Source organism: Antrostomus carolinensis, unplaced genomic scaffold (genome assembly GCF_000700745.2).
Source record: "Antrostomus carolinensis isolate BGI_N321 unplaced genomic scaffold, ASM70074v2 scaffold15039, whole genome shotgun sequence".
NCBI lineage: Eukaryota > Metazoa > Chordata > Aves > Caprimulgiformes > Caprimulgidae > Antrostomus > Antrostomus carolinensis.
In genome coordinates this window covers 34070-45538 of record NW_010340786.1, presented here as the reverse complement: position 1 = coordinate 45538, position 11469 = coordinate 34070, and the positions used below count along the sequence as shown (strand labels likewise).

Here is an 11469-nt window from a genome sequence, read left to right as displayed (position 1 = left end):
TGAATAACCCAAAGTAGGAGTGAAATGATTCACTTGGAAATTAGGAACTGAGATACTTGGGTGACACACAGAGAATAAAAATACATCCTGAAGTTTGCAAAGGTGAATACAGAAGATGCACTGCTAAAGTGGTTCTGTTGTAAATGGGAGTTGGGAAATGGGAAAGCTGAGTTACGATCACTAGGCTGTAAGTCAGGTTTCACAGCTGTAGTAAGGTTTTTTGAAGCTTGTGTATCTTGTGAAGTGGTAATGTTTAGTGTTCATATGTATGCCGCTTAATTGTTATTCAGCAACACTTCTAAGCATTTCTGTTTCAGGGATTCATTCTTTTTTAAAATGATTTTCTTACACTATTATTTTTCCAGGTTTTAAACATGAGGTTTGTAATCTCCCCGGTGGGATTATTCTTTAAGACTGAGCAAAGCTCTTTGAAATTTCTTTCAAAACAGAAAGATAAGGAAAATTATGCTTCATTTTATCAACAATATTTGTGATTGCTAGCAGTTGAGATCTTGCAGTAATCTAGTAAGGACTGTACATCTTGGAAATAGTTTCTGACATAAACATGCAAATCTGCGTAGAAGTTAGTTTCATTAGTATTATTTGGTTGGTCTATAAATAGTGATTAATTTTCTCCTTAATGTACTAAAAAAGCTAAACTGTCAGGCATGCTCTGTGTATTTCAATATGTGAGGTGAGAGATGGTTTCTTTCCTCAGGGTGCTGTCAGCCTTGTCCTGCTGGGGGGAAGCAGGCTGTGGGGGCACCGGGCAACCCCTGCCCTGCTGAGTCACTTCCTGGCACTTGTGTGCTCCCTTCCACCGTACAGCTAGTAAATAACATGTCCTTTTTAGTTCTGGCCTGTTTCTTGACTTCAGAAACTGAAGAAATGTCAACTGTGGTATGTCCCATAGGAGGCTGACCTTCTTCCATAGGGTAGGGTACGCTCCTTGAAGGAGGCAGTGATGCACAGTGGATCGGGAACAGGTTGCTCTGTGCCAAATGATGTTTCTTGACTCCAGCGTCTAATTTTCAGGCAAATCCATTGGAGTCTTTAATCTATAATTAGGCTTCTAAGCTTCTTTAGACCTTTTGGGTTTCCTTTTTTAAAGAATGGAACACAACAGTATTATTCTGTCGATCTTTGAGATATTTTCCAGAGAAAGTTTTCCTGGAGGTTTTCTGTTTATTTCATTTTTTCTTTCACGGGTACATAAAGATCCCATTTGCATCAAGAAATGAACTGAAATTATCTGATTCAAGTGACTGTTATATATAAGAAGAATTTATTCCTGGCAGTACTGAGCATAAACGTTTTTCAGTAGGCTAAAGTAAATATGTATTTATAAAGTTGGATTAATATGGTAGGGTTTTCTACTTAAAAAAAAAAATAGTTAATTAAAATGTCACTCCTTTTTCATGTGTTAATACATGAACATTTGGCAAAATAACTCAGTTCTGTCACCAGCTGATGGTGTGAGGCAGTTTTCTCTGAATGTCCCTGTTTACCTTAGGACAAGTTACAGCCTGGAAGGATGAACATTTTTGTACTTCACTGTATAAGTGTGTGTGGATATGTATCTACCTATCTGTGTGTATCTGTATGTGTGTGTTACTGTATGCACACGCATCATATTCTGTGAGCGTTGTTGCATAGCATTCCCTTCCTGTTTGAGAAGCACCCTTCTGTGTGACTCCTCTGCCCAGTGTCATTTCTCCTCATTGCTTCTTCATTTTCAGGTATTTATTACAAAAGTACTCTACAGACGTTTTGTTTTGTTTTTTCCTCATGGGAATTTTAATTTCTGGAATATTCAGACTCAGACTTCTTGGTTTTTGCTTTCTGTACCACAGATCTTAATAAATTTTGCTTAATCTTTAAAGAAACCTAGTTTTTTATTATTGCCAACAGCATCATTAATTGATCAGTAAATGTATTCACAATGTGCTATAGGTAAGCAGTTTTCTTCTAATGTCATTGTCTGGGTGTTTTAAGGACTTTCAGTTCCCCTAAACTGACCTATGGTGTTTGGTGTCGCATTTTCTATTGAGCAGTTCTGATTTCACCTCTTCAGCTCCCAACAGCACAGGTTTTGGAGGACTCGGTGCTGTTCTGTTTTGGTAGGAGGGTGCATTGGGTTTGTGTGGCAGGTTTTGGTAGTGGGGGGGCTACAGGAGTGGTTTCTGTTGGAAGCTGCCAGAAGCTTCCCCCATGTCTGACAGAGTCAATGTCAGCCACCTACAAGACAGACCTGCTTCTGGCCAAGGCCGAGCCCACCAGTGATGGTGGAAGCACCTCTGGGATAATGTAATTAAGAAGGGGGGAAATGTTGCTGTGCAACAGCAACTGCAGCCAGAGAGAGGAGTGAGAAGATGTGAGAGAAACAACTCTGCAGACACCAAGGCCAGGGAAGAAGGAGGGGGACAAGGTGCTCCAGGTGCCAGAGCAGAGATTTTCCTGCAGCCTGTGGTGAAGACCATGGTGAGGCAGGTTGTCCCCTTGCAGCCCATGGAGGTCCATGGTGGAGCAGATGTCCACTTGCAGCCCATGGAGGACCCCATACCAGAGCAGATAAATGCTCAAAGGAGGCTGTGACCCTGTGGGAAGCCCACGCTGGAGCAGATTCCTGTCAGGACCTGTGGCCCCGTGGAGAGAGGAGCCCATGCTGGAGCAGGTTTGCTGGCAGGACTTGTGACCCCATGGGGAACATTTACCTTAGGACAAGTTACAGGACCGCTGGAGCAGTCCCTTCCTGAAGGACTGCACACCATGGAAAGGACTCATGCTGGAGGAGTTCATGAAGAACTGCAGCCCATGGGAAGGACTCATGTTGGAGAAGATGACTTGTCTCCCGGGAGAGGGACCCCACGCTGGAGCTGGGGAAGTGTGAGGAGCCTACCACTTCAATATCTATCGTGGCCTAGTAGTCTAGAGAAGCTGAAGTATGTGGTTCTGTCCCATACAAGCCCCGGTGACTGCAGGCAGTAAGCTGGAGACATAAGAAATTTCAAACATCTCTAAACCATTTCTGTTGGTTTTTAATGAAACTATTAATACAGAATGCTCGAAGTAAAGGGGATAAATGGTAATAAATAAATACCGTCATTATTTTTAAATTCTTTCAGACAGGGAGAATCTTTATCAATTTACACATTTGGCTCAGCTGGAAGTTTCTTGACATCTTTATGATGTTCATTTAGGGAAGTTCATATATATATATTTATAGGAGACACATTCTGGAGCTTAATCCAAAGGTTTGCAAACTTCCTGGCTCTCCATGGAGCCAAAAACATGCTTTTCTATGTCTGTCTGTGTTTTTTGTGGATTTCGCTATTATATCTTGGCAGTTCTGTGGTCTTCCCAAATTCTACTTCAGTGTACATACATTTCAGTTCTGTTGCTGGTTTGTTGTTTTTTTTTTTCTCTTTAAGTGTTGCTGTTCCTTCACAGTTGTATTCTTACTGTCTAACACTTGTTTTATTTTCCAAAGCACAAGTTACTAGAAATTTATGCTACTGTTTTTACCACACTTAGGTTTTGGGGGTTTTTGTTGTTGTTTTGTTTGTCTGTTGTTCTTTCTGTAATCTGAGGCATGTTTTGGCCATTGCTTGTTCCTCTACTTGGGTTAATTTTGTGCAAAGACAGCTACTGCACATACACCAGCCCAGAATACCTCCTATTATTTTTCTTTTTATACTACTTTTGAGGTTGCAGAATTTTAATTGTAGTGCTGCTGTGGAAACAGGACTTCTGGAAGATCAGCTTCCTGAAAGTGTTTGCATTACTTTTTCATGTACATACAGTTACTTAAAGTTCCTTTATATATTTTTGTTTATAGTTAGTGAGTAGCATATGAACTCTTCATTTGAGAATAGTTTTCTGAAAACTAAATGCTTTTGCACTTGTTCTGAATGTCATCCCCTTCCTCACAGGTGCAGAGAGAAGAAGTATGAGTATTACAGCCTGCCAAAAACCTCCGTTGTGATAGCTTTTTATAATGAGGCTTGGTCAACACTTCTGCGAACTGTTCATAGTGTTCTTGAGACATCTCCAGATATACTTTTGGAAGAAATTATCCTTGTAGATGATTACAGTGACAAAGGTAGGAAGAATAATTCTAAATAATGTTGATTGGTGGTGGGGTTTTCAGGTCAGCTAGTCACAGAAGGAAAAGATAAGCTGTTTGGATAACATACTATAAAACTGTACAACATAGGCATCTAACTGGAAAATGGGTTTTCTTTGTAGCATGCCAGTGAAAATTTTGAGTTCTGAACCAAATGTAGTTTAGAATGGGGAAGCACATTTGCTGTGTTGTAACGTGAGTGAGTGCATATATGGATAATTATGGTCTGGTTGGAGCATTTCAGGTTTCCTAATTTGAGCAAGTTTCGATTGCTCCAAGGTTTCCCTGGTGTAAGATATAGTAAGGAGCTACCTGGTTACCTGTTATCATTTGAATTATGGGACGCAAAACAATGCTAGCATTTTCTACCACACGTGAATCATGTTAAGAATAAAACTTCTACAAGGAAAAAGCTTTATGTAACATGTGAGATTCACTTAACAATTTGGAAATTAATTACAGAGGCAAGCATGAAGCATTCAGTTTCTTAAAAGTATTTGTGATTTGTGTCCATCCAAGTTCTGTGCTTTTTGCTTGTCCTTTCCTAATGTGGACAGCATAGCAGAGTCAGACTTCAGAATGCCATCATCTTTAGGGTACTGCTATAAGTAAGATGCTACTGAAAAAAGAGTTTTCTGTAGCATGCTGTAAACCAATTGTTCCAGAACTACTTCTCCTTTCTCTTTTTGTTCGTTACAGAACATTTAAAAGAGACTTTGGAAAACTACGTGGCTGGTTTACGCAAGGTGCGTCTTATCCGTGCAAATAAGCGAGAGGGGCTGGTTCGAGCCCGGCTGCTGGGGGCATCGGTGGCGAAAGGAGACATCCTGACCTTCCTGGACTGCCACTGCGAGTGCCACGAGGGCTGGCTGGAGCCACTGCTGGCAAGGTGAGGTTATGCTCGGGCTAGTTTTCTCTCCTGTTGCGGAAGGAGAAGAGACAGTTTGACACATTTCTGCAGCGGAAAGGTGACTCTTGGCAGATGTTTACCGAAGGTTTCTGCAGTCTGGTCCCTGAAGCACTGTGTCTTCTGGTGATGGGGTAGCGAATGGAAGTGTGGAAGAAGAGGAGGTGGATTTTTGTTTTCTCCCAAGGACCAGGCTGCTCTTTGTCTTCAGAGAAGGGAAAGTTTTATTTTCAAGAGGAAGAATCCTCCCCCAGCTTTGAAACTACTGTGGGAAAGCTGGCTACTTCTGTCAGCCTGGGTGGTGGATGGGAAGAAGGTCTGGAAATATGTGTGCCCTGAAACATCTCCTGTTGCAGGGCAACGTGCATGTAAGCAGATTGGAATAGAAGTCAGTAAACTCCATCTTCCTAGTTATGAATGAAGCCATCTTTCCAAACTGGTTCTGATATAAAGCTTCATGGGGTGGGATAGGGAGGAGTTAACGTTATGTCACTGACTTCTACTTCAACACCGTTTGTCCTGGGACATTGTACTTTACAGCTATGTAGTGTTTTGTCTGTTGGGCAGTTCGGAAAACTTCCATTAATTAAAAAAAAAACCAACAAAAAACAACCAAAACAAATGAAATCCTCCCCCAAAACCCAACAAAAAAACCCTAAAAGCCAGTATACTAGCTCCCTGTTACAACTTAGACATTTATGATATTCTTGAAGCCTCACCCACGCGTAGTCAGAAGTCACACATGTAATTTTCCTACTGTCTGCTCAGCCACTGGTACACCTCAACCGCAGCACCCTGCCAGCCCTGCATCGCCTGCACGAGCCCGTGTTGCTTTTGCCTTTCTTGCTGACAGCTTACATCGTTACTTCCTTGGATGCCATCAGCAGATACTGATAGATACAGTATCTGAATCAGACATCCTAGATATTATATATAGAGAAACAGCTCCCTTTAAAACATAACTAAAAATAACTCCTTTCCTCAAGATCATTGGTTCTATTTGCATCCTATAAAGATTCCCACCAGGTACTGTAGACTTCAGAGAAGGACCAGAAAAAAGAGCCCTATGCAAACTGGAGGGAGATTTCCAAAAGCATGTGCTGTCTTGAGGTGTGCAAGGCTTCCTGATTCCTAGTGGAACTTGTGTTCTCAGACTCCCCATGTCCATTTAAAATTGTATCTGGAATAATATTTTACATTTTCTTTTCTTAAAATTGTCACATTTAACTTATTTCTAAATTTCACATCAAGTATATTCCAGATAACTATGGGTTAGCTATGAACAGTACACATAGTATGAAGAAAGGAAGAGTGTTAAAAATAAAAAAATAAGCATGCTTTTAATGACTGTCCTCTGAAGAAATCAGTATGTAACTGCAGAGACAAGTCTGTAATTTCTTAATTTCTTTAGCAGACCAGTAGATGGCAATCTTGAGGAAGGATTCAGATAGTTTTGTGTGTAATAAATCACCTGTAAAAAGTTAGCCCTGGATGTGTCTTGGAATTTTTGCCCTTCTTGCTGCAGATACAGACGTACATCTCTAAGGGGATGTTTGCAAGGCATATCTGACTCAAATGTATGGGAACAATATAACTGTGTTGGCATTTTGCAGTGCAAACGTAGTTATATTTGTAAACTGCCTGTGCAGTGTACCATCTAGTTAATTCTTGACTTACAGAAAAGGTAATGACCTCTCATTTACCTGGTTCCTTTCATAACTGGAATCACATACCAGCTACCTAATTTTACTCCTTTTCCTTTACAGGGGCAACAAAACATTTTTACATTTTATTGGGATTGTTTTTCTTCAGTGCACTTATCATTCTCATTGCTTTGTACATAAGCTTTATGCAAATGAACAGGAGATAGCAATATTTGTATAAGCCCTTTTGTGTGCTCTACCAAACAGGATTTCAATGGGAGATCATAAGAAGAAAACAGCTGTGTTGCATCTTCCCTCCAGCAACAAGAGACTATTTCATACTTAAGACAGTCTCTCTCAGCTCAGACAATACTTCTTTGTAACTGCTGCTTTTCTCTGCTGCATTTAACCACCACAAGCTGCTCTAATTTCAGAGTCAAAGCCCCTTGGTCAGCCTGCAGGTTTTAAGTTTAACAATCCCATGAGGAACTACCTTCTCTTGAGTGACAGATACATCACATCTCTTCATTGTGTGGCAATGCATTGCATTCAGTTTTCCTTCTCCTCTGCAATATGCAAATCAGAAGATGCAGGGCTAAAACTAGTACCAGCATCTTAAAGTCAAACAGGTCACTTTGTTTCACTGAAGTAACAGGAGGTGTCTAAGACTGGGGTAGAGAAGATTGCTAAAGAGTGATTTAAGAGAAAGACCTTAGCTTGAGCTTACATGCTTGAAGTTGATGTCTCCTAGTACTGAGAGGCCTTTCCAGAAATGGAGGTGAAGGCAAAGGATCCCACTGCCTTTTGTAAGGGCAAATGCTTTTGGAAAGGAATCCAAAAAACCCTGCATGGTATTGAGAAATGGGAGGAAGGGGGTTATCTCCTTGGAGAAGTAGACCTGCAAGAATGTAGTCAGCTCTGATGTATTCTTAATATGATAAAGATCTTAACTATCTTTAGATCAGCTTTGCTGATAGCTATGTCATTCTGCAGTGCTATCTTGTTTCTCCTTTTTATATCCAATGTTGCCAGGGTTTCTGGAGGGCTCCTTCATGTATGTTTCACTGTTGGAGACCTGTTTCCCATGTCACATGTTTGTTGTTTGGGTTTTTTTTAAAATCATGGCTTTTTTTTGAGTTCCTGTTATAGTGCTCAGTATAACTTTCTGCAGATGATCACAGTAACAAGAACAACCATGACTTTAAGAGCAAAGAGGCTAGCTAATTTATTATTCATCTTTGCAGAACTATACAATTACGCTGCTGTCTTACTATCTTAAATGCAGCTACCTGTACAAAACTAAATAGACATTTTTGTTGAGAATGTGGTGCTAGCTATGACAGCCAAACCAGATGCTGAATGTGTTATCTCCAGCCATCTGGCATACCTTGCTTCCACTGTCCAGGAAGATTGATGCTTTCCAGGTCCCTACAGCTGAGTCCATCCTGATGCATCCTTGTGATGCATCCTCAGCAAGAAATCGGTGGTTATTCTTCTAGACATTATTTCCTTGTATTGCAGCGTGAATTGAAAAGGAGCAAAACTCTGTTTGGTATCTGTAAGCGTTCTCTGTTCTTGACAGTTCTCGTCTTTGAGCAAAGTTTCTAATGGAAGTCATCCTTTTCCTTTACAAACATATTAGGATTGCAGAAGATGAATCAGCTGTTGTCTGCCCTGTTATTGATGTTATTGACTGGAATACATTTGAGTACCTGGGCAATGCTGGTGAGCCACAGATTGGCGGATTTGACTGGAGGCTGGTCTTCACTTGGCATAGTATCCCTGAAAGAGAACAAAAACGGAGGAAGTCCAAGACTGATGTGATCAGGTTAATTTTTATGTGTCTTATGAAACTGTGAATGCTGCAAGGTTTTTTTATTTCACTTGGAAATGCCAGGTGCTGAAAAATATTTGAGAAATGAGCATATTACTAAAAATCGTTTTGTGTAGTTCCTCTTTTTTTCCAAAACAGCTCCTGCTCACTGTGCTTCTGGAAAAATACTGCTTCAAAAGCTGAAGTTCCCCTGTAATCTTCCATATGGAATCCTTATTGCACAAGTACTCTCTTGACTCCTGTGGGCAAACTCCCACAGATGCTTATCAGCACATGGAAAGGTTGTAACTGATTAACTAATACTGAAGGATGTCCTCTGTGCAAAGCAAAGAGATCCGCGTTGTAAGAAATGTATCGTGGTCAATGATGAAAAAGAGAAAAAAAAAAATCATCAACCATTAAGAAGGCAAAAGTAGTTTTGAAGACTTTATCTGTGCTGTAGCAATAGTGGTGGTTCCTCATGCTGTTTCTAAAGGTGAACCAGTTTGCCAGTGCTTTACTGGGGTGAAATGATACAGCTGCGCCCACCATCGTTTCTATGAAGGGCTAACTCATGGGAGCTCGTGCAGGTGTCTTCCTTGGGGGTTTTACTTTTGTTTTATTTTAAAACAAGTTGCAGTCAGCCGGTATTACTTGTCACTCCATGCTGTATTTTTAGGAGAGGTAAGGTAAGAGTACAAACAATGGATTTGGAAAATGGACACTGTAGACAAAATCCTGATAGCTGAGGGTCTGCTACGTTCAGCTTGGAAGCTGTTGTATCTCAGCAGTGTATTGTAAGAAATGAAGCAGCTGTTTGGCATTTTGTTAGTCCTTGCTTTTATTAATAATCTGTTATCTATGGACTACAACAAATACAGCATGATTTATTTTTCTCAGGCTTTTCTAGGTCGCTTATCGTGATAATAATGCACAGTGCTTCACAAATATTAATGAACTTATCCTCAACTGAGAGAACATAAATGGGGAAAGTGAGGCAGTAATTTAGTCCTTCTCAGCATATATTAGTCCACATTGTCCTTAAAAAAAAATTCAAAAGAGTACATTTTTTTGAAGCCTTTAATTTAAATATGATGCTTTTCTTCTCCACAACAAGAAGAGTTGTCTTTGGCATGCGGAGGGGAAAATGATGAGAGATAAAACTTCACAGTAGCCTGAAGACTGTGAGCTTGGCAAGTGTCTGGAGAAAGCAGCAGTGCTGAGAGTGGTGTCACCGACAGCTGTGTTTGGAAAGGCAAGATCTGGAGTGAGACAGAAGAGCTTGACTGGTTATGAAGTTTGTTTTGTTTTTTTTCCTTCTGTCTTATCTCATTCCATTCTTTGGAACGACATATGACAGTGTAAGACAGTGTTGCTTCAAAAAGATGGCTGGTAAATTTAGTTCTGACAGATTAAAAGTAACTGATCACTGCACCTAGTATTTGTTAATATTTACCTCAACAGCAATTTAGTAAAATTCATAAAGTGGCAGCTGAATTTAGTTCCAACCAGCATTATATGCTTGGCACTTTAAAAAGGGTGATTTTATAAGGTTGTAAAGAGTTAGGAACAATATTGAACAATACAAGTTTGTGTATATGTGCACATACTACCCTGCTGAAAGTACATCCCTTAAGTGTGCTCTCACTCTGGGACTTGTGGTCTGTGAAGAGGATCCAGTCTTGACCTCTGTCTTTCCCTGCCCCACCCCCCAAACTTAGTAAAAAGTTTAAAAAAAATACAGATGGGCAGATCTTCTTAGAAATAAAAAAAAATTCTTTAGGGGCTATATTTACTTAATTCTGCTCAATTGATGTGTGAGTTTTTCCACTTAATGTTAATGGGATCAGGAATGCTGTTATTAATTACTAAAGCACAAATTTTTGTTTACTTATTAGTTCAGTAAAATATATAAGAATACTGCACTTAAAATTTCAGAGCTGACTAATATAATTCTGCCACAAAAAAGCATATGTTCTGCTATGTGAAGATAAGAGACTAGTCATTTATTATCACGAACAAAGTCATTGTGATTGCAAAAATTTATATTAACGCTATGTTTATGTTCTCTGATTTCATTGTTATTTTTAATTTAATACATTCCGGAGCTTGTTTCAGATACAATTTTTATTTTTTTTATTTTTTTTATTTTTTTTTTACTACAAAATTAAATTTAAATGGCTTGATGATAACTGATCAATGGGTGACTGTTACTTTGTATCCAGAAAAGACTGAGAAAATGGCAAATAAAAAAATACTGTATTTGTTATCCATTGCATAGATTTGTTAATTTATATTTTTTGCTTTTTGTTCCATTCAGAGATATTATTCTCTTTTATAGGTCTCCGACCATGGCAGGTGGATTGTTTTCTGTGAGCAAGAAGTATTTTGATTATCTTGGTTCATATGACACAGGAATGGAAGTCTGGGGAGGAGAAAACCTTGAATTCTCATTTAGGGTGTGTCTCAACTGAAAGGTTTTTTTCCTTGAGAATAAAACCAAGTTTCTTATTTCTTTCTTCACATCCTTAATGAGGTCACTGTAATGCAAGCAAGTGTTAAAAGGAGAGTATTTTTGAAGATGTTTATATGAATCTCTTTTCATTGTTTTCATGCTTCATTTTAGCTATGTTTTCCTTCCAAATAGCCATTTAAAAACAATTTTTAAAAATGTGTCTGTTTTGAATGCAAGTATAAAGTGTAAGTAGTGGTGTGATATTAGCGGATGAAGTTTACATTCTGTGGCTTGAAAAGGATTGTTGGAAAGAAACATTTGTAATCCTCTAATGTGACTTGGAGCTCTCACTGTGGTTGATGGAGTGAGCTGGAGGCAGCTGGTGGCAGTTACCAGTGGGGCAGGACAAGCCAGCCCCTGCACTGCTTTATGGCTTTATTCTGTTTCACTTCAGGAAAAGTTTGTATAAAGGTAATAAAAGGTGATTGGGAAAATCTCCAGGAACTGTAGAGCTGTACCCCACCG

General features: G+C 39.5%; 1 protein-coding gene across 1 annotated transcript in view; it reads left to right on the top strand.

The window, feature by feature from the left end:
- Nucleotides 1–2227: 2227 nt before the first annotated feature.
- GALNT12 (polypeptide N-acetylgalactosaminyltransferase 12) overlaps nucleotides 2228–11469 on the top strand; it is a 35833-nt gene continuing 26591 nt past the window's right edge. Inside the window, exons 1-5 of the mRNA XM_010176291.1 lie at nucleotides 2228–2307; nucleotides 3933–4102; nucleotides 4826–5015; nucleotides 8319–8504; nucleotides 10831–10948. Coding sequence (XP_010174593.1) covers nucleotides 2228–2307; nucleotides 3933–4102; nucleotides 4826–5015; nucleotides 8319–8504; nucleotides 10831–10948 — 744 coding nt within the window. The remainder of the gene's footprint in view (nucleotides 2308–3932; nucleotides 4103–4825; nucleotides 5016–8318; nucleotides 8505–10830; nucleotides 10949–11469) is intronic.